This window comes from Pygocentrus nattereri, chromosome 28, assembly GCF_015220715.1.
Source record: "Pygocentrus nattereri isolate fPygNat1 chromosome 28, fPygNat1.pri, whole genome shotgun sequence".
Classification (NCBI taxonomy): Eukaryota; Metazoa; Chordata; class Actinopteri; order Characiformes; family Serrasalmidae; genus Pygocentrus; species Pygocentrus nattereri.
The window spans coordinates 11,822,009-11,846,419 of NC_051238.1; the positions used below are offsets into that span (position 1 = coordinate 11,822,009).

The 24,411-nt window shown below is 38.7% G+C and overlaps 1 protein-coding gene across 5 annotated transcripts in view; it reads right to left on the reverse strand.

Annotated features, from left to right (window-relative positions):
• Positions 1-286: 286 nt before the first annotated feature.
• The window catches only part of pde4d (phosphodiesterase 4D, cAMP-specific), a 171,485-nt gene continuing 147,360 nt past the window's right edge, over positions 287-24,411 (reverse strand). For 2 of the 5 annotated variants that reach the window (XM_017723369.2, XM_017723370.2), the window contains exons 6-15: positions 18,152-18,264; positions 11,910-12,003; positions 10,412-10,587; positions 8,485-8,583; positions 8,208-8,372; positions 7,487-7,586; positions 6,167-6,321; positions 5,947-6,069; positions 5,528-5,710; positions 288-4,657 (exon numbers count right to left, since the gene is read on the reverse strand). In XM_017723369.2, coding sequence (XP_017578858.1) covers positions 4,139-4,657; positions 5,528-5,710; positions 5,947-6,069; positions 6,167-6,321; positions 7,487-7,586; positions 8,208-8,372; positions 8,485-8,583; positions 10,412-10,587; positions 11,910-12,003; positions 18,152-18,264 — 1,727 coding nt within the window. In that variant the 3' untranslated portion in view covers positions 288-4,138. Of the gene's footprint in view, positions 4,658-5,527; positions 5,711-5,946; positions 6,070-6,166; positions 6,322-7,486; positions 7,587-8,207; positions 8,373-8,484; positions 8,584-10,411; positions 10,588-11,909; positions 12,004-18,151; positions 18,265-24,411 lie in introns of all 5 variants that reach the window. The other 3 variants (XM_017723368.2, XM_037535718.1, XM_017723367.2) reach the window with 3 other exon arrangements.

Below are 24,411 nucleotides of genomic sequence, written 5' to 3' on the forward strand. Positions count from 1 at the left end.
GGGTTGTCTATCCCAGCAGTCATTGGGCAGAAGGCAGGGAACATCCTGGACAGGATGCCAGTCCAATGTGGGGCACACATATACATCTGTGGACACAAACACCTACGGTGGGCTTAAGCATGTCCTATTGGCTTGGGTGCCTGTCTTTGGATTGCAGAAGGAAAGAACCCTGGTCACCTGGCCAGGGAATCAAACCCAGGCCCTTTTTGCTGTGAGCCAACAGCTCGACCCACTGCGCCACCATGCTACCCCCTTAAAGCAGCGACAATGAAATTAGAGGCAAAATAAGAGGCAAACAGGTAGACAGAGTCAACCCATGCTTTTGTTTATTCTGGTGCATATAAAACATTTTTATTTGATTTTATCTTTTTTTTTCTTTTCTTACAGAAGGTTTATTTTCTACAGCTCTATCCAATAGACTGCCATAAATAAAGAATCCATTAAACAACTACATTGTCTTGTGAAACCACCAGACAAGTTGGCATTCAAGTCACATAACAAAAAATAGTTATCCCTAAATAATTCTTCTGATGATGTAAAAAGATGACATGAAAAGGAAAAGAGCCACCGATTCTATCCATTTAGGGCAATTAGGAATCTACAGTATATGTGTCGAAATTCGTCTCCACCGCAAGATTGGAGTTCATAAAGACATTCCATCCCTTTACCCAAAATAAAAAAAAACTACTGTCCCCAATGGAAATGGTTTTTTTTCTCCATATTGCATGTTGCACAGATGCCAGCAAAGACAGTGTAGATAGTGATGGTCTAGCATGATTCTCTTCAGTCAAACTAATGCAACACAGGCCGAGACATCTGCATTTAGACAGGCAGTCAAACCTGGTCTTTCCTTACAGTCCAAACATAAAACAGTTCACACCGAGCTAGATCTTTTCAGTTCTGCTTTGGCCCACGTTCACTGTCTCTTATGAACAGCTCAAAATCACATCGACAGCTTGCATAAACATCCCAGGTTAAAAAAGAAATGCACACATATTTGGAGCATTACAGTCTGAAGTCTGTAGCACAAGACACGTTCAGACACTAACCCCCTCAATGCCCCTCATACTGGCCTGTTTCAGTCACTAACATGAGGTCCACAACTTGCATCTACACATATGATCTGTTCTTAATTGGAATATTTATCCCTCACATTTAAATGAAGGAAAAAAACTAATAAAAAAAATCAATTTCCAGCCAGTAGTTTTTTCTAGTGCAGCAAGAAGATAAAAAATCTAAATGAAAAGGTTCTTTAAGGCACAACCCTCGGGCCAAGGGACTGCTGTTCACGTTAAAGAAAGAAAAAAAAAAAAGACAACAATTTTGGATTTCTCCACCGTTCTTCCACACAAAAACAATCTCTTAGGAGATGTTTTATAAATGGGTTTGTTTAGATACTGAATAAGAGTAATAAACATTCTCTCAATAAGAGTTCCATAATACAGCAACACCATCACCATTAGGGATGATATAATCATTTACAACATGGTAAGAACAACAATATGTACTGTACAGCACAATAAATACATGTTTGTAAACAGAGAGAAATGATGAACCACTAAAAATAAGGTGACTGGGTGAGAATGAATGAAGCGGGGAGAAAGAAGCTTGGCAATGAGGAAAAAACAAGACGAAGCAAGGACCGTTTCAAAAGGCAGGGATTCCATCTGTCATTAGATTACAAATAATAACTGCATACATAATCAAATTACTCTTAGGTATGCTCACTCACTCATAAGCCTGCAATTCTGAAGCTACAGTTTGACTAAAATACTTCAATATGCTACAAGCACATCAACAAGACCCAAATACAAGACATAATGGTAACACTTTGGTATAAGGGGACATTAAAGCCCTTATATGGTGCTTATTAAGCCTTAATAAACCAGTGGATGATAATTACTACACTGTTAACCAGTAATTAGAGTGAATTAAGCATTTCCAGAGCTCTGAATAAGCCTCATCAGGCCAGTGTTGGTAATTAACCATCAATGGTAATTAGCCATTACTTCCAAAAGTAAGAAGGGTTGATAGACTTATTATTTATTTATTTATAATAACGATGTCTACTATAATACATGAGAACCAATCAAGAAATTTTCAATCTTTAGTTTTCCTTGGCCTTTACTTGGTCTCAATAAGGCTAAATAAGGCATAGGGGGCATGCTTAATTCACCAAAGTTAATGCTTAATAACATAGTAATAGGCAGCCAGTTAATTAGTAGTTATTGGCGGGATACATTACCAGCTATTGGTTTGATAAAGCTTAATAAGGGCATAATATTGGACATCTAAAATACTATGCAAAAGATTACGATGTATGATACACAAATTAAAGTGCTCTGTAAAAGGTTTAATTTGCACTAGTTACTGCGTAATAAAGTAGTAATAAACAGCTAATTAATAGCCGACTACTGGCTTGTAAAGCACATTACAAAGACATTATGATGTCCCATACACTGAAATGTTACCAAAATAATAAATAGTATCATAATGGCCAAAAAAAAAAAAAAGCTTTAACAGGTATACTGGTGCAGCAGATCGTTCGGCAGAGATGTGTACAACACTGCTCAAATCCAAATGAGTGCAAAAGTTTGGCAAAGTGAAGACGACGGGTCACATAAAGAATGTGCGCAGCAAAATAAAGATTACAGTAGATCTAGCAGACCTTTAACGAGGCTTTACAGTAAAGCTGATTGTCCTATAAGCATTTTAAAACAGATTCAGGGGTAAAGAACAAAAACTGAGACACAGAGACTCTTTAACACATACATATACGCATTCTGACTTACTAGCCTTTAGTCTTAGCCTCGTACAACCAGCTACCAAACCGTCCTGCTGATTTGAGCTGAGACGTCTTTGTTTTGTTGTAGTGTTTAAATATGCTTCTGATTTGTGTTGTTGGCTCAACTGCCCCACCCCCCGGTTTCTTTGAGAATACTGACGGATAGGTTTAAATAAAGATAAACCGGAGGAAAAATCTGGGACAGAAGCTGGTTATACGGGTCTATATAATCATATGGATAGTGTGTCTTGGCACCAGTGATTTCTAAAACAAAAAAGAGCCAAAAGAGGACATTTATGCCTGCCAAAAGATCTAACAACATGAGCTTGCAAAGCACTATCATTCTATTTGTGAGCACTTTATAGTTTTACATCACTGGAGGTCTGGAGGTGCAGCAAGACTCTGTTTTAATCCACTGCAAAAACTGAGTTCACATTTTTGCCAGGCAACAAAATCTTTAAGGCTGGTTTAAGCAATGCTGAAAAACATTTTATAAGAAAATGAGACATTTTAAAAAGGGTAGGGACAGTTAAAAAATAAAAAAAATAAAAAATAACCAAACAGAGAACGTTTTCCATTAAGTAATGAAAAAAAGAGTTTCTACTTACACCATGTGCCACTGACTCCAAAAAATCTTTGGCAGTTACCGACTGCAAGTTTTTCAGCTTGATTTGCTTGTGCCGTGAGTCATTTCTATTCGCTTTGGTAATGAGTCAATCTACGCTATGTGCTGCATGATTCAAACACTCAAAATCACAGAACACAGAAAGAATTTGAAAGACTTAAAGGAAGAAATAACCGTCAGAGTGAGTAGTAAACGTCTACCAGCCGCATGTGTCTCCATGCAATCAAGCGTCCATCAAATCAAATGTGGTGAGAAAACAAATGGTTTGATGGTAAGGTTGCTTTTTTTTGCAAACTATCCTGGAATCTACATTAATCACTCTTTCAAATACTATAAAACTGTTTCAGTCAACAATACTGAAACACTGACAATCGACAGTACTTAAAAAATGTAATGAAAGATGAATGCAAGTCTTTTGTCTGTCTCTTTTGTGAGTGACTGAGTGAGTGGAAAAGACTTTCCTGAGTGCAAAAATGGTTCAAACGGCACTAGTGATGACTGAAATTTCAGAAAATGAAAAGTAAAAACAGCAAAAAGAGATCACGATGATGAGCAAAATGAATGTACACTTTTGGACAAGGATGTACAGTACATAACATAGACCACAAAAAAACAAAACAAAACAAAACAAAACAATGTTAAAAACAAAAGAAACCCTACAGCTTAACCATAAATAAGTGGCTCTCATCTCTAGTATAAAAGAAGTCCAGGTGCTATCTCATACTGTGTTACGTATTGGCAGTGTCCTGCTCTTGCTCCTCCTCCTCCTCTTCCTCTTCCTCTTCCTCCTCTAAAACGCAGCGTTCTGATATTTCACCCTCTTCTTCCTCCTCCCTCTGTTCCTCTTCCACCTCCTCTCCCTCTGCCACCTGTTCGTCCAGAGGGATCTCGGTACACTCCGAGTCCTGTGTGCAAAGGGTTTTAGAGTCACTGCAGCTGTTCTCCTCCTCGTCCTCCTCCTCCTCTTCCTCGTCCTCGTCTTCCTCGTCCGGAGGGCTGCCGCTGTCCTTCTCCGTGTCTGACTCTCCATCCTCCTCCAGCGTCAGCTCGAACTGGAACTTGTCCTGACCTGCGGTGCGGCGGCCCTCAGCGCTGGTGTCCAGGGCAGGCGAAGGGCTTTGGGGGATGGTGCTCTGATACCACTCCCTGTTGTCCTCCAGTGTGTCCAGGATGTCCTGGGCATCCGGGTGAACCAGGTCAGCCCACGTTTCCCACAAGGGATGGACGATGTAGTCGATGAAGCCCACCTAGGAGTCAGCAGCAAAAATGATTAACCTCTTAAGTTCCATGACTTTTATTACATCCTAAGGCTATTGGCTGAGATATTCTTATCAAAGTGAGTTAAGGAAGCCTCGAATCACAGGCCAGTGCATGGAATTTAATACATTACTAAAAATGCACTGAAATACTGTGATACATCGATCTGGAAGTGGTAATTCAAATGGATCAATTTTGGATTGTACATATAAGGTGGCACTGATTTTACTATTACTCAGTACATACACAGAAAAATTCAATTTTGGTTGTTTGTAGTTTTTTTTTTTTTTACATAATTTAAAAACACCATTAATCAATGGACCAATAGAAAATATCCAAAATTCTGTAAAAAAAATATTGTAGCATTAATGTACATTTAAAACCAACAATGCTTTGCCATTCTCCAATGAAGTTAGTATTTTGGAAATACGAGCTTTTGTTTTGACAGTTGTGCTTAAATATTTCAATTTACCATGACCCAGAAGCATAATCGGCTTAGAAAATGTGTGTGTGTGTGTGTGTGTGTGTTTAATTGAACTGCATTGAAATTTACAATTTCAGGATGCATTGAATGGTTTGTAACGAATCATATTCAAGCATCATTCTGAGGTCAGAGATTTACACTCATACAACTTATTTATTCAGCTATAAAACTCTATGACTTTTATTACACTTTTAGGCATATTATTCAATAAGTGCTTGGAAAACAACGAGATTTAATGCAAATAGAAATTCTTTTATTAGAGGTACAGTACATGAAATACCCTGAAAATACATTTGAACTGTTTACATTCTGTTGTTCATCCAGTTACCCATGTTCAGTATTACCGAGCCATCCACCCAGATCAGAGCACACGTACCTGGGACTTCTCTACTGAAGCGTTGTGTTTGTCACACATGGGGCTGATCTCCATACCCCGCTCCCTTTCCCGGTCACCCTGGCTGAAAAACTCCTCCATAATGCGGTCTGTCCACTGACGGTACAGCTGCAGGGGCTTTGTAGGGTTACTGAGGTCAGCACAGTGCACCATGTTCTGCAGCACCTGCAACAAACAAAAACTTTTATTTTTTTACTGTGTCCCATTTAATCTTGATCTCAGAGCTCCCCAACTTACTGGGAACTTACTATTTTTATGATAAAATCTTCTCATAAAAAATTATGATAAATCATTAAACTGATTTTCTAGCTCTCATCATCTCAAAAAATGACAAATATATTAGTCTTCGCAAGGCCTGTACTCTTAACAGGATTCTCCTGCACGTTATGTGGATGACTAACCTGTATCCTGTCGGAGTAATTGTCCAGCAGTAGAACTCCAGAGCTGGTCACTTTTTTGGTCTCCACCATCGTTTTTAGATCTGCTAGCAAATTCATGTGTTTTGACATGTCTGTAGCCAGAACCTGCAGAGATTACAGAATTGTGAATAAAACACAATCACAGTACGCACAGTAACAATAACAATACATTTATAGTTTAAATGAATTGCATGGAACTCACAATGTCAATGACCATCTTGCGCAGCGACTGTCTCTGTTTCTTCGTGAGATTCTGGAAGATGTCACAGTTTTCCTCCTGCAGCAGCTTAAATCCTACTGCCAGGTGATGGTTCTCCAACACAGATGAGTCATTATACATAAGAGCCAGCTCAGAGTCTGATATGAAGACAAGGGGAGGGAAAAGAGTAATTAATATTTTCCCTTTACATTTTCTATATTTTAGATTTTTCAACATTAACAACCATGTATTAAGCGATGCACAGTGATATTGGAATAATATCGGTAAAGACAGATATCTGCCTTAATAAAATCATTGTCATCGAACAGATTTAAATTTGACAGATATATGATGATGTAATTACTGTATACCATAAGAGCTTAATATTTAATGATAATGCTGGGTTACTGTGCTAAAATTTAAGCATATTATTTACTTAGCTGCATTTTTAGCCTAAATAAAGGTTAATAAATAAATGTTATATTTCTCTCTAATGTTAATTAAGGTGAATAAAGCTAATCAAGATGAATAAACATTTTTTGAATGTCCATGTATGACCATCGGTATCAGTATTGGCAGATGTGTACATGAAAAATATCGGATATCGTAACTGGCCAAGGTATTCCCACATCGGTGCATCCCTACTTGCTTTAGTACTTTATTTCAAGTTTAGTCGTTAGAAATTTTACTGCCAAAACAGGAAAGCTTTCCTTCGTATTCATTAGTGATTCCCTGGACTGATTCCACACCATGCTATTTATGTTAAAGATAGTTTGTTATTTCACATTGAGTCTGACTCCAATGACCTCATGCCCTCACTACAAACTGCAGAAGCTGGTGTTCAATCACAATTCTACAGGTTCCTTCCCCTCTGACCCCTGCTGTCCAGAGTACCACTGATCGATCCATTGTGCTCTATCAGACACAGAGGTACCTAGCCACACGTGATGGCAAGACACATGAGCACAACTCATTTCCAATGACCTCATCACTGTCCACTATCACATGTATCAAAAGCATGTCTGTGTCGTTTCGTCACCAGCTTAACTCAGTACTGATCACTGCCTTAGGCTGTCTGATATTTCAGATGATATAGTGGTGCAGGAAATGATTTCTGGAGGCCATGAAAAGCGCAGAACATTGCAGAGTCGCATTTTTAGAACACATCTTTTAAGAATGGCACTCCAGAGTTTATTTTTGGGGAGAGAAATAGAGACACAAATAGATATTGGGTCATGGTGACATTATATTGACTGATAAGCAAGTTCTCACTCTGTCAGCGAGATGTGCTATGCTGCTGAGAAAGTAGCTCAAGAGACTTACTAGTGTTAATGAGGAACTGGTTGGAGACACCAGGATGATCAACATCATGAATCGCACTGGCAAAAATGGCAGCAAGAATCTCCAGATCTGTAAAAACAGCCTATTACAGGGAAACGGTAGAGGAACAAAAGAAAAACATGTTAGTTCACCACATTATTTGCTTATGCCCAAGAACTGAAATCTATTTAATGAATCTGACTTACAAGTGCTAAACACATCAGTGCATTAAGCAGTGTAAATAAGTTCATTGCACTTCCTTGTGGAATTGGCCTATTTAAGCAATATTACTTAAAAGACACACAGCAAATGCATTTTCTCCAATTGCAGAGAACCAGAATACTTCAAATTTGTTCCATTTCTAACTTTCTGAATTCATTAAAGGTGCAATAATAAGATGATGAACTGAATCAGATAAATCAGAGAAGGAAAGATCCTAAACTAACATTCCACAAGTACATACACACGGGCATCTTGGTGCCTCAGCACCATTAATATTACTGAATAATCTTAATTTTTTAAGTAAGAACAATTTATGGACCCTAAACTTTAACTACAAATATCAAAATACAATGTTAGATGAGGACAAAGTACATGGTGAACAAATATAATGTGGACCTAAAATGTGCCTTATGGTGCTCGTCCCTACAGGAGCTTCTAGAACTAGAGAACTCTGCTGAAGACAATGTACATCTACATTCCAAAGTGGCCTAATGGATCGTACCTCGAGAGCTGGACTGGATAGCAGCACATGAGTGGACTGAGTGACATCGGCAGCATGGATGTTGTTGTGATAGGCAACATCACTATGATAATGGTCTTCTAAAGTCATCAGATATGTTATAAAGGTATCGAGTGGAATTTTAAATGTTTTTAATAAGTCTCTCTCCTGTGGACAGAGAAAAAAAACAGATGGTGTATGAACAAACCACTAAGAGAAAAGCAGAAATTAACACTAAAGCTATCCACACTGAGAAACTGATATGAATAAATAAAAGTACCTGGAATATTGTGTACATCATAACTGTTAAAGGTCTGTTGCCAGAGAACTCTGTGACTTTGAAAACATTAAGGCCCCATTTGTTCACATCTTCAAGCTCCTGAAATGAAAAAGGAAATGTGATGTTTTAAGACGCAATGTTTAACATAGTGAAACAGTAAGGTGTGCAATGCAGACAGAAAACGCCTGAAAACATGAAAAAAAAACCCATATATTTATGTAGGAAATAAAAGTGGTCAGACACAATGTTTCTGCTAACATCCACCAACATGAAAAATCTAAAAGATAACTACATAATATCTCTATAGTTTCTCCTAGACAACAATGAGATCAAATGGAAAGACAAAAGAGACTTCAGCTTAATTCTTCTGCTGCTCAAATGTTTCTCCTGAGTCTCCTCCAGTAATCACAGATGTCTCCTACTGAATTTTAGAAGAGATCTCAATAGTCACAGATTGTATTCAGAATATAATGAAAATAATAAAAGTTTCACTCAAGTTTTTCTGCAACTAAACTCTCATCGCTCCTTTAATGTCTCCTGTATCTCACGTCTCCTTTTTGTCTACTGCTATTTCTCCTAAGGAATTTTAAGAAAATCAACACTGCCTTCTGAGCTAGCAAAGACTTATTTTTAAAGAAAAATATTCTTTGATGAAATGAAAGCTTTGATGGCTCAGGAGATTCTGTCAAAATTACTTACTAGCATTAGACAAAAATATGATATTTTTGTTTATTTATTTAGTTGATTTAATATTATATGACTGCTTATTTAGTGTGATATGAATTGAAAGGGTCAGTTTGACTTGAAGCAGAAGTGCGAGCAGAAGTGATGTTCTGTTTGTAATAATCAACATGCCCCTATAACAGAAAACATCAAAAATGTTGAAAAAGTCTAAATATCAATAAATGAACAAATGTGTTAAATATGTAGTTTTTGCCAATGTAAAGATGAAAAAACATACAAATTTTTTTTTCTGAGAAACAAGAGAAATAGCATAAGTAAAGCATGATTTGTAGAGGTTAAAAAGTTTGATTACATTAAACTTATATTATTTTGATTATATTGATATAGAGTGAAAGATGTTTATGGAGAAAACCTATTTTTAACTACTTTCGGATCTGCATCGGGTCAGTTTTGCCTGGGAACGTTATTACTGTTCCGTACTGGCGAACACAACAGGACAGTAAATTCTGAACATCACTGTTTCTTTTATATATCAAGTTTAGCTCAGATCAAATTTTACAAGACAACATTAATAACAATAAACAATAAAAGCATTAGAGAGCATTCTGGCCCATTAAAAATGCTAACAACCTTATGGGCTTAGTGAGAAATACAGTCTTTAGTTTAGGTGCGTATTATTATCTTGGAAAATCTGAGCACCATGTGTGACTTTACTAAGATGACTCAAGAGGAGAGACATGAGATTACAGGGGTCTTTTGCTCAGGAGAAATATCTAAACAGCAGGTGACTAAAACTAGAGTCTCCTTTGTCTTTTCATCTGGTTTCACTGTTGGAAGAGAAACTGACCACCTCTTTGATGGAAAACCTGTTATTGATCTTAATTAGACCATAAAAGAGATAACAGACAGTTCAGCTGACAGTATGACAGTATTTAGGCAAGTTAGTTTCAAGTTTATTTGTCATTTGCAGTAAATACGTACAGTAAAATATACTTTTAAAAAATCTAAATTATATATATATATAAAATATACACAAAATCTAGAGAAATTAGGCACAAAATATAGTGAAATATACACAAAATACAGACGCAATATACACAAGACATAGAGATAATATACATTTAAAGTGACTTGAGTGGCAAAGCAATGGTGCTTGATTTTGCCATAAGGATAGACGACTCAATTCAGCAGAACATCACTGCTCCACAAAATTCCTCATTTCTCTCCTCAGTGGCACACGTACCTTAGCCAGTGCTTCCTCTGTGTCAGTCTTGACTCCAAAGCGAGGGATGTTTGAGTTGGAGAGGCTGGAGCTGTGTGTCAGCTTCTTCACACCGCTAATTTGGGACATTGGCCTCTTCTTCTTCTCCTTGTCCTTTTGTGTCTGAGGAGACGGCATCTCCACCTCATGCTGTTTGTCTGTTCACACACACACACACACACACACACACACACACACACACACACACACACACACACACACACAAGGGAAATATGATAGCATTTAAGAACAAGAGTCTGGAAGTCAAAGCAGCTCACATCAAAGCATTTGAGAAACTCGGCTGTCAAGTATTTCTGTAAGGGTACAGAGTAAAAACGTTTTGTTCAAGCTTGACTAATATCGTGCAAATTTCAGAGACACCACCCATAATTTATTTTAGTTCAGCCAAAAAAGCTATTAAGTACATGTTTATCATTTTTCAGGAGATATTTCTGAGAGAACAAACAAACAATAAATATATTAAATAATCCACTTACATAAGGAAATTCAAAACAGGGGTCTTCAAGCAGGAATTCAAAAAATGATTAAAAGATACACAAAACTGTCCGAATGAGATAAACAGCACTTAAAGCTTTCATCTTTGAGAAACAGAAGAACATCAAGCTTCTCTCTTATTTTAGATTATTTTAAAATTCCCTGGTGTTTCTGTCCATCCTTCCACTGTGAACAGACAACTCAGCACTTTGAGTCTGAAAGGATGTGCAGCTGTCAAGAATCCGTTACTGAGAAAAGGAATTATAAGATATTTTTATAAAAAGCAGAACATCTGCAAATTAAAACAAAAAAGCTACTGCTCTTCTCAGAACAATGGACTGACCATGCCAGTCAATGGACTGACCATGAGTCCAGACCTCAACGTCACTGGATGTGTTTTGGATTACTTGGATTGTGAGAATCAGAAAATGTAACCAACTTCTAAGACTGAACTTTGGAGGTGTGGAAAAACTAAACGCAAATCTCCTAAAAAGACTGGAAGCTGCAAAAAGGTAAACACATTAAAAACACTAAGTGCTAAAAAATATGATATTATATTTATTTGTTGAGTTTTTTACGTGACATGGAAAAAATAATAACTGCTAACACTGAATCCTGCTAAACAGCAGTGTTGATAACACAGTGCTTATTCTAGCAACCAAATATGTGACTCACTGGTAATAAAGTTTTAGAAGAACTTTCTATGCAAAATCACATCACAAAAACATTATGCTTGTAATTATACTCCTAATGGCCTTGACGTTTAGATCTAATGGTCCACACTGGGTGATGACAAATGGTCAATCATAATTCTGAGATGCATTAAACATCTATGATCAGGACCCCCTATGCATACAGTTTGATTCATTAGCATACAAAAGCAAAAGCTGACTCTGAATCCAAACTGTTTTCATCAACAATGAAAGATTTGGTTCATTGTTTTGCCGGTCAAATACATAACATATTTGGGTTTCCTTTCACTTACCTAAGAAAGTGTTGGAGATGAACTCGGACACCTGGTTTCCAGAGCGGCTCATCTCGGACAGGTGGGTCAGCTCTCTGTTCAACATCCTCTTGAACTGCAAACACACAAATATAGACAGTTAAATACTGGAACATACAAAGTTTTCAAACCGTCTTCAAATTGTTTAACAGCACTTAGGGGAAATGACAGATGAGCAAACATTTTAATTGGTGTTGTTTATTAAAATGACAGGCGTAAATTGACAATAACAATAATCATACAGTAAACAAACATGACTAACACCCCTGCATTTTATAATTAACTTATTAAGAGGTGTCCTCTGATGATGTTTGTGGCCTTCATCTGCCTCCAAAACACCCTCCACACCACTCAAAAAAAAAAAAGGACCTTTTTCTCTTTTTCTGTTATTCTGCCAAGTCTGTTGTTTCTGTATGGCTCCAGATCGTCTGGAAACTCAAGGCTGAGTCCTCCAGATGAGCCATAACACACAAAACCAGAATCACTCACTATCTTACAGTCTGACAATCTGGTCAAAATGACCTGCTCAGCCAGTTGGTGGGATCCACTAGAAAAAAAAAAACAGCACTAGCAATGCAAAACTATGTGAAAAGAACAGAAATACAGTGCAGACTGAAGCAAGAAGTGCACAGGTGTAGTGTTGTGAGATTTCCAAAAGGAACTGCCCTGAAAATACACCATATAACAAACACACACCATGCCCAGACCAGCAGATACAGTAACCCAGTTAGAAATGTTCACGGTGTGCATTTTTTTATAGCACTGTGTGGGAAGTGAGACACAGAAATGGCAGCACTGAGGACCGGCGGACACGATGAAGATGAATGTGGAGGTAAAGAATAGCGCTTGGCTGTAAATTTAGGGCCATTATCCAAGAAAGTAGAGCAACTGCAACAGAGCTAGTAAAACTGACATGTCCCTACATCAATAATAATCAGTTAAATAAATGTACAATTCTGTACAAACATCAGAGGCCACCTTTTATTTATTTCAATTCCAGTCATAATACAAGATAATTTTTCAGGAGATACTTCTGAGCAGATTAGATATAAAATAATCAACTCGAATACGGAAGACAACAGAATAAACGAACAGAATAAAGAAAATAAGTGGAAAAAACAAGAAATTCCAAAACTGAATGACTATTTATTATATTTTTCATTTATTATATATTTAGTTGTTAAGCCTTCTGTGTTCGGTGTTAATGGCTGTTTTTACTGGACATTAAATTAGTGGTCTCTGACTTTTACACAGTACTGTATCCATTCATTCTCTCTAGCTTTCTCTCTAGCTGTCTATATTTATCTATTCCTCTTAACGGGTTTTGCCTTTATATCTTTGTCAATCTGCCACATACAAGCACACAAATACAAAGCAATGGAGGTGCATTCATTCCTAGTATTATCTAATGACTTAAAAGCTTACCTTTATATATCCCCAAGAAACAGTTAGTAAGTAATTTGCTTCAGGCATTTTGAGAATCAGGCTAGTCAAGTTAAGATAATGGCAAGGCTGCAGATATTAAAAAGCATTTCACTTCTGCGTCTGGCGATGAGTATCCTTTATTGTAGGTCCTCCCACAGTTACCAGCATCACAATGAGCTACACCATAAGCACAGTCCACAAATTCCTCAAATTCTCCGCTGCATCACTTCTGAAAGCAAACTCCGCTGTTATGCATCCAGAATCAATATAAATCTAAAGGAGAGGTGTATGAGACAGTATCTCTTCCAGTACATTGTGAACTCCTCACATCCCACTAGCTCTGAGATGCTTGGGAGGCAGAAAACCCCCAGACAACCGCTTCCAAAGAAGGCTCCATTTCACACAGTAATTCAGGTGATGTAGCTCTGACTGCAGCCTCTGCCTGGCCAAGTCCTGCCAATCACACACCTGCTAGGGAGAAGCCTGAGCTCACTGCTACAGCTGACTGGTGGAAACAGGCTTCTATTCAAATAAGTTAAGCTCCACCCCCTCCTCTGGAGCTGTGCAGTTGCAATTGGAGGATGTATGTGGTGTCAATGAATGCAGCTCAGAAGCAAAACACACACAGACACGCAGCGAATCCCACAACACCTCCTTATAGCCAAATGAGCAAAGAGTACTGTACGTGGGAGACTGTAATTATGTGAAGCTGCTGTGTGAATGAGTGTGTTTATGTGTGTCAGTCGCACTGAGGTAATCTGCATGACATGATTTCTGAAAGTAGGTATTGTCTCATCCCGGGTCATAAAATATTCAGAGGGAAGGAAGATTCACAAGTGTTTCTGGTGAGAAGAGTCAGTGGAGAGCTTATGTCAGATGTCAAAAAAGACTTTACGATGACACAGTTCCAAGAGATTTGCTCCGTTAAACTGTACATAAATCTTCAACAAAGACCAATTCTCGATGCAGACACTGCGCCACTGTACTGTTAATGAAATCCAACTGACTTTGATGGCGCATGCTTTTTCAAAGCCGTTTTTGGATTACTTCAAAGTCATGACAGTGTTGTTGATTTTATGAGATTTTACAGATTACATGCTATCAAAATACCCCACTGTGGGCCCAAGAATTGGAAACTAATGTACTATATAATGCAAAAACTTTGAGCTTGCAATGTTTTGAGCTTGTAAATGTTTAAATGCTAACAGAGCCAGTTAGCAACTAAAGTAAAACTTTTATGGTAGGTTTTCTTTGTCGTTAGCCACAATAGGATTATTAGCCAAATCATGCCTTTTTAGAAACCATTAACATTTATTTACATTTTGGTGAGGAAAAAATATTATTCAGTGCCTCATAGTGGTGTGTGACTGAAGGCGGCATGTGGTGACAGTGAAAATGAACGATTATAAGGGAAGACTTTAGTGGTGGTGTAGAGTTGGTTGTTTATTTAAGGTGGGAAAATAGGCTGTGGGAACTCTGGACTCTTTTAATTATGTTGTCATATAATAATTGCTGCACATGTCTTCCAACACTGGGACATTTGGTGTCTATGTTTCCAAAAAAGCAACATGCAGTTTATTCGACCACCACAGTTGATGGCAAAAAACTGAACTTAGCTGCCACTGCGACATGTTACCACTGCTGCAGACAATGGCAGAATTTTCCATCTCTGCTACAATGAAAGTAGTGGAATATCCGTTTATGTCCATTATGTTATTTTTTCCCTCTGCACTGGATATAATATAGAGACAAATCTTCCACACTGTGATCTAGGCCAGATTACTGGTTTGACCCATTCTCAGAATTTTGATTGACGTAGACTGACTACAATTCATTTTCTCCTTTTCTATTTTCGTAATTTAACATCACCACATCACTGGTAAATGTAATATTTTGAGGAAACTGTATCTTACAGGGAATCAATACATAATAATATGCAATAAATTGATTATTGATTTTAAAGAATCATCATAAGTTTAATACGTTCATATTATAAGGTTTGACTCCATCTTTAAATGGTGCGGCAAGATCTATGGGCAGAGTATAAGAGTGAGTAAACGAAGGCGGCTGAGCAGAGCCAGTGGAGCCTACACAACACGAACTGGGATGGTTTCACACTTCTGCTCCCTCAGCGACAGCAGCGGGATGCTGCCTAATTTGCAGCTTTGCTGGAGCAGATGAGCCAGGCGTAATCGGGTGGCGTGGGCCCATGCGGACAGGGGTGTGCGTGTTTCTATTGTTGGTACATCCAGAAGGTGTTAACACGCCTGCTCTTGGTGGCAAAAGGGAAAAAATAGGAGGAGGTCACAATTTTTTTGCTGTGATTTCACAGCAAATGTGTTTTTTCTTTTTTTTCAGACCAGGACTTAAATAGCAACTCAATTCTGAGCGTGTGGCATCAGGCACAAAATAGACTTTCTGATGTTGATTAACTTAACAATGTCTTCCATTACTTATCATATTTACTACAATTTTACATTTATTACAGTTTGACTACATCAAGCTCCGTACTGATTAAAGTGCCCATACCATGGATAACAGATTTATTCTTACTTAGTCGAAATACACATTTGACATGGTCTGTAAACATGGCTAAGTTTCAAAGTGTTCCTCGGTGTATACTGTCTACACATGGAAATTAAACAGCAAAACTAGTCCAATTTCAGAATGGCTTTAATGCCACATGCGTTTTCAAAGCCATTTCAGTTTACTTCAACATTACGATAGTGTTGTTGATTTTATGAGATAAAATTTTTATCTACCTCCCTATCCAAAAACAAATATCTAATCTACTGTGGGTCTGAATAGTGGAAGCTTTTAGGCTATGCAGTATACAAAAACCAAGTGCTTGTAAATGTTGTTACGTTTATCACTTACAACATTGACCAAGTGTGTTACATTATGTTCTTTAATTTGTTATTAAATGGCCCATTTAATGTAAAACAGTTTTTTTGCTTTGTTGACATTAAGACGTTTGATGTAATACGTAATTTAGCTGAAGTTTCAAATGGTATAGTTTACTCCCCAGTCCACGTAGTCAATATATGGAAATTAAAGAAACATTTTCAAACTCTTTTTCTCTTTTTCAGCCAGTACTGCCTTTTAAATAAGGTGCCATAAAAAGTGGACAGACAGAACTGATTCTACAGGATAAAGAGAGGTTTGAAAATGCTGTGGAAAAATACTTTATGACAATTGTGGTGTATTAAACCATGCAAATGGCATAAGAGACCTCAGGGAAAAACAAGAAAAAAAATATAAAAAAAGATGTAAGCTATGTCTCTTTTACACTGGATCTGCCTTTTTGGGATTACAATAGTTTATGAAACTCTTTGCAGACACCTTTAGGTTACATGTGTCAAAAAACAACCCTATCAGGTACGAACACTATATTCTAAACAATTTTTCAGTTTGTTTTCTAAGAAGTTAATGTCTGAAATGCTGACAGTGTGCAAATCTATAAAACAACCATAGTGGCTATCAATGAAAACTTAAGCAATGCTGTTATAAACAGTCAACTTGCTCATCATTTTTATAGTGTAACATTAACATATCCACTCTCATTACAGTCCATACTGTCCAGCCCCTTCTATAATGAACATGATAAAATAAAGTGGCACCTGTATATCAACACAAATTATACAGCACCTCTGTACATTCACATGATATAAATCAGACCTTGAGTGTAGTAAAACCCTATTGTGTCCTTGGGCTCTTCAAGAACAATAATAACAACAATAAGAAGAATAATACCTAAATGAATTCACAATAAATCAATGTGAACTGACACTAATCTCTCGACTGTAAAGCAGTTTTGCATGTTGTAGACTACCACTGCTGGTGGGCTTGAGTAACAAAGCAAGCCGACAGGCCTTGTGTGTTACCATGGATACTGGGGGGGTGGGGGGTTAACCAAGTGAGAAACAAAAAGATGCGGATATTTGGTGCTTTAACACTAATAGTCAATCACTTTTGTAAAATCCGTAGCGTGTGTGCGCCAGTAGTGCCATGGCTGGCGCGTGTAATCGTGCACGGTGTTGTGGCGTACCTGACTGGCTGAGGCTGATTAGCATGCTGCATGTGTGCCAGGGCCTTGAAGAAGAGTGTGAGCATGCTCAGTGTGGAGCAGGGCGACGGTTTTCACTGCTGCTATTGCAAACACTCAAAGAACGACCAGCTCTTAGGAACAAGAGCATCTTCGTGTATCATGACACAAACATGGCGCCCAGGCATAAGGCCCCCAAAGAAAAGTTCTAATAACTGATTGCTGGTATAGAAATAAGGTTACTGATGATATGTGATGCATGGTTCTGTATGGAAAGTGTGACAGGCACAATGCATAAGCAAGGTCACGGACACAGGTACAGGTCAGTAGATGCAGTATGTCAGATGTGATGAAATTCCTGTCTAATAATCCATTCTCATGAGCATTAAACAATGAGGTCTGTGGGACAGTGAAAAGTGGGGACCTATTCAGAAAAGACTACTCAAACATCACCTTTAACAACAAACCACCCTAAGAGACAAACACAAGGCCCATAAACACTAATCGGGACCTCAAGGTAGATCTTAATGAACTTAACGAAACCTGCATAACTGCATAATAACCCTCAAAATAGTGGTTGCCCTGCGCTTTATTAATATCTACCTTGAGATCCCTATGGGTGTTTGTTTAAGTAAGGTAGATGCTAATAAACCTCAGAAGAACCATTCTGTGGTATCTGGATCACATATCCTGTGACTTCCACAACTACAGTCAACCAAGAACAAGAAAGTAAGTAGTCTGTCACTACTCTTACCTTGTTGGAGGCCATCTCGCTGACCGAGTGTCTGGTCTGCAGGGTCTCCAGCTGGTCCAAACACCAGTCCAGCTCCTCCAGCGTCTCAGTGGCCAGCTTCTGGTAGGCCTCCTCTGCAGGGAGAGAGGGCAGTGAGGGGTCAGCTTTAAGGCGCTTCAGTGGACTAGCTGAGGTCCCCAGCAGAGGTCCCAAACTGCCGTAGACCGCCATGTTGGGGTGTCCCGACTGGACGCATGGGTGGTTCTTCATGCTGTGCTGAGACCCTCCACGGTGAACGTCAGTGGGCTCTGAATGTGAGCCGAAAAATCTCTCAGGGAAATCTTGAACAAGTTTCAGACTGAGGGCCAGTGAGTGGTAATCCCAGTATGGTAAAGCAAAGCCACGGGTCGTGTGAGGAGAGCAGAACAGTATATCCCTAAACAAAACACACAAAGGGGCCACACACAGATACGCAGGGCGAGAGGGGCACACACACTCGCACACACGCACTCACTCACACGCACACATAAAACGACCGTCTCCCAGCGACTTATCCAGTGATCTAAGGTCCAGCGTGCTGTTAAGCGCAGAGAGATAGGTCCAGTGCTGGAGCAGGGGAAGCAGCGGTGGTGCTGTGGGCAGGCCCATCTCTGCCCAGTTTTACATCCAGAGGCCCGCGTGGAGGAGGACTCCCAGCTTCACATCTGGACCAAAACAACAGCTACAGGCATGATGTTGAAGCGGTCGACACACATACGCGCACGTACACACGGCATATGGAGGGCTGACGCCAACAGATGACTGGGCTCTCCTCTGTCTAGTGCTCCAGCAGCCGGCAGTACTGAGGGATAAAGAGACCCACGAAAACACGCAACAGAGGACAAGGGCTGTCAGCTGTGTGAGTGTGCGCTCTCTCCGGATGCCCAGCGTGCGCGGGGGGCGGCAGTGGCGCGTTGCTGGCTGAACGTGAGCCGAGCTTCCCCCTGAAACAGAAGCCTGAAGGCTGCCAGCGCTGCGCCGTGGAAAAGGAGATAGCAGGCTGCAGCCAAAGCACGGCCTGGAATCTCACAGCACCCGGATCAGGAGCACTCGGGGAATATAGCGCTGTCTATGGTTCTAAGGCCAGAGGTGGGCAGGAACGAGGTTCCATGAACTCACTTGTACGTACTATGTATTTTGAAGGATTTTTACCTCTCTGTGTCCTCCCACATGATAATATATGCACATACACTGCTTACATAAGCAATACAGCCTTTTCTTAGCTCCATTTTTGTCATATTTTGTGTTTGATATTAGTCTGTTCTGTTGTTTCAGTGTCTGGGCTGCTTTGCTGTTGCTCACATCTCTCACTTGTGAGTTCCTATGCTGAAAGATGATGGATGGATGTAAGACATTGCACCGCAGCTCTTCAGCAAGTTATTCAGAGTTTTTTGTTTTTTTTACTTTACCTTTGACTTCTACTCCAGTAGTTTTTTTGTTATACTGCAAAAATATTGTATTGAATGTACTTAATTCGAATCTACAAATAATTTACACATGAATGAAATACACACTATCATTCAAAAATTTGGGATCACAAGTATATAAAACGATTCCAATATGCAAACCCTGGGCAACATTTCAGGTTTCAAATAATAAGCATATAATGAAAAGGCTGAATAACATTCAGAACTAAGTTGTAAAATGATGTTTCAGAATTGATCATACTGGAGATATGTTGATATGGAGATATAATCTCAAGGCAGATAACTTCACAAAAGCTATAATGTTCATACATAATCACAGTATATTATATATCATTTAATAACTTTTGTTCAAAGAACTCCTAAACATTGAATAAAATATCATATTATAAAAATTAAGATGAGAGAAAAGTCTGAATTTGTAAAATTTAAATCTACCTTGTATAAGTTGCAGTATAGTTATGAATAAAGTCATTTTTAACCACAGTGTATACTTGTCTTTTGGTTTACTTACTGTTGACAGTAATTAATGTAATGCATTCTGTTTATCTGGAAGTTATGTAATTAGTCATTTCAATATGCTTAATCAGTGATTTCAAGAGACAATACTATTACTTCAGTGCAGGTTTAGGCTCTTCTCCCCATGTCTGTCTCAAAGCAAGTTCACACATTCAAATCTGGCCTCACTTCATGAAAAGTGATGTGATACTATAACAACCAGCCAAAAAAAAAAGCAGTAATTAAAAATGATTTGAGCATGATGCTGCATAAAAATGATTCAGTCCAGTTCATCTCTATGAGCTCATGTCCTGGGCTGGATTAATTGTGCTTAGAGGAGGATGACTGACACAGACGTGTGCACTTCATGCATGGAGAGATCTGACACACAATTCAGCTCTTCAGATGCACCTCGAACGCACCCAATACAACAAGCCCAATGAAGACAGACACACTCTATTGTGCATCAAGAAGGATCCGCAAAAAAGAAACATACATCTATATTACTAAAACCTGATTAAACTGGCAAGAACTGTAAATAAAAGTATGAAAAAAGAAAACTTTTAAATATATTGCTATTAGATTATTCTACTGGGAACTGCTGACGTGCTTCTAATTACATTGCTTTTCATCAGAAATTATATATATATATATATGTCTCTCTTTACGCTTACAGTGAAAGCCTGGTAGAATGTTTGTGTTTCGTTTAGTGTTTAGCTCCTGAGCAACAGTGCACTTGCTCACTAAACACAAGTCACTAACCTGAGATATCAGGCACATGCGCCACATACACACTCATCTAACAAAGCACACATTATCCCTGTCACTCTGCCCGTCACTTTCTTCCCTCCTTCCTTCCTCTCTCTCTCTTTGTCTCGTTCTTTCTTTCTCTCTCTCTCGGCTACGAAAGGACGGGGTGCCACTCTCTGAAAGGGACTGCACTGACGTCAATGGCATTCTTCTCATGCTTAGCGCGACATCAGACACCAGCCCAAGCGAGGCCACTGGCTCCACAGACAGCAGGGCTGCTGGGAAATCCCGGACTGGATCACCCTAGGCAAGATCAGGTGCCAGCTGGAAGGCGCTCGCCAAAACATTACCATTACCCTGCTGTCAGCACTACACTTCCTTAGAATATGATGTGATATACTGTCGCTGCTTCAACACAACCTCATATATATGAAATAGTAACTGTATAGAGTCGCTGTCCAAAGAAAATCATGTGTCTCCATTTTTTGTCCATTTTTATTTTTCTACATCATTTCAACACACCAGCTGTCCTTAGCATTGTGTGAAAATTTCATGATGAATGGACCGATAGAAATGCTTGGAAATCACATGGAATATGACCTCATTACATGAACTTACATTGAAAGGCAAGAGTGTTTTTGCCTTCTCCTGTAAAGTCACTGTTTTTCTTTTTCTTTGGACAGTGATGAAAAGAGACAGAAGGAAAAAATATTTTTTTCAAATCTTAATGTAATTTCTTTCGACAACTTCTGTTGGTCACTGGCAGCTGGCATTTTGAAATAATAATAAAAAAGTAGAATAGTCTCACTAAAGCTATTCAGTGACTTTGACCCCATTTACATCTGGTCACTTCATGCGATTTGAGTAGCAGGCTTATATCTGGATAAGGCCAAGCCACATAAAAATGCAAGTACAAACACTCTTCAGAAACATTTCAAACACAATCTGCTAAAACCACTTCAGGAGGTGGTCTGAGACACATCTGAACTCATCAGTCTCTCCATGACACATGCAATCCCCATGCTGTATATCACTGAAGATAATCATGGAGGACGCACATGGTTGGGAACCAGATGAAATGAATGCTTAATAGCAATATGGACAGATACTACTGTGCAAAAGAAATTGTAGATGAAGAGGCTGAATGGATAAAAAATTGGTAATTGGTTGGCGTGTAATGAGAGGATTTGCATATTCTGTCCCACACAGCATTTTAGAATTTAGTCCAGCTAACTGGAGACCCATCTGACTATCAAGTGTAAACGTATGTGGCTTCAATCTTATCATGATACAATCCAGATTCTAGTCTCACCTAGTGACCAGGTGTAAACTGGGTATCAAACTGTAGGAAAGTTCTAATCTATGCACAACTTTTTTCGCTTCTTATTCTAATAAAGAGATTCTCCAGTCTTATGAGTGTACTGTATGGCTAATTAAGTTTAGAGCTAATTAGGGAGGAGATACAAGAGCATCCGGGCCAGAACCAGTCGGCTCAGGTCCAGCTTCTTTCCCTCCACAATCACTCTGCTGAACTCCACACCTCACTGATAACACTACCACTCATACTGCACACAGTGGACTATGAACACTGCCTTTCATACTACACTCACCAATCAGAGCTGTTGTTTTATTCATCACTATTACCATTCCACAAATTTTACATTCTACTGCCATGTAAATAACACATCGCAACAGTTATTCAATACAGTGTACATCTCCAACATGTTCATGTATATATCTACACACCTATAATCTATTTTTGCATATCTATAATAGTAATTTATTCTATATACTGTAATGTTGCACTATGTCTATTTATTGCACACTTGCACAGTCTCTTTTTGCACTATTGCTACTATTTGCACTTCTGGTAGATGCTAACTGCATTTCGTTGCCATGTACTTGTACTGAGTAATGACAATAAAGTTGAATCAATCAATCAATCAATCTATCTATCTATCTATCTATCTATCTATCTATCTATCTATCTATCTATCTATCTATCTATCTATCTATCCATCCATCCATCCATCCATCCATCCATCCATCCATCCATCCATCTAATTATGAGCACCTTCATGAGCTGAAACAGGTGTTCTAAAGGAGATGCATTAAATACTTTAGCTCAGACTACTGTCTCTCCTGCCCTGGAGTTTGACAACCCTGACCTAATCATGGAGTTACATATGTAGAGAAAGTTGATCCTACATCAGTTTTCTTCTTTCGAGGTGATACACATGATACATATACGTCTACATTACAGCTGATTTCCAGACTATATTTTTGAATGTACTATAAACAGAATGAAGAACAGAAGGTAATCAATATAATGACAGACATATCACAAATCGATGAAAACAGTCACTGGACTGTCATTCCTTATCATAGCATCTGTCCTCTCGTCTCAGAGGGAATTTTACAGCTGTTTTCTAGCCAAACACATGTGATGATCTAAAAGATTATTGGCAGGTACTGTTAGATAGTTCTCTATGCATTCTCAGCTTATTATAGCCATAACTCACAGATCAGACTGAGTCTGTGCAGGTCAGTCTGCAGATTTCTGTTCAGTCTGGTGGACAGAACATGAGCGTATGAGGTGCAGAGACTTGGAATTCTTGCCTCCGCTTGTATATACTGTCAGAGTACATACATTTCTGGAATCTGCATGTAATCTAGTACTGTATACTGACCAACAACTCATATTTAAATGGATTCCACCCAAAGTCAGAGTATGAAAAAGCTGCTGTATCTCCATGTTCCTTTTACAGCTGGCATTTCAGAGTCCTCTAATACTGGAAAAGTGCATGTTTTTGGTGGAGTGTTATGTGTTCACTTTGGTTCACCATCAAGTAGCAAATTGGGTAGCAAGACTGAGCTGTAAGCACCGATGAGTCTTCCTGCTGTGTGACTGAGGGAAGGATACTGCTACATTAAGACTGATTGTAGAGCATGCCTGTAGTGGGACAGAATGAAAAGTATTCCTGTAGGGGATTGGCTCCCAAACTGTGGTATGTGCACCCCCAGGGGTTTGTCGAATGATGTTTGGGGTACGTCAAAAACCCCTACATTAATCTTCATTTAATTACATTTAATCAACCAGTTGCACAATTACACAGTTACTTCCCTGATACAGGCGACACAAACAGCTTCTAGCATGTAACAAACTCAAGCTCTTTTACTCTTTTGTCATAAAAGGTTTCCATTAGAGCTAAAAGAGTTTCTTTCAAGCACCTTCTGAGCCCTGCACGTTCAGGAGAAACCAGCGACAGTAGAGTTCATTCACTTTATCATGCGCTGTCGCGAGCGTAGCTGATGTGACTATTTTTAACTGTCGTTGAGGCCTGTATGATGTTTGTTGGTTGCGTATTTAAGTTAGTTTCACTTTCATAGATGCAATTTCAATCAGTTTTAGTGATTTATTTAGTGGTTATTCATTTGTAGCTGCTACGATCAGAGCTTAGCCGTTAGTATTTTGTTTGCATGTTTGTAGTGCAGTTCAATTCTGAACAGATGATGTTACTGTGTTATATGCTATCTGTGGCTTGGATTAATGAATATTTCGTTTCTTAT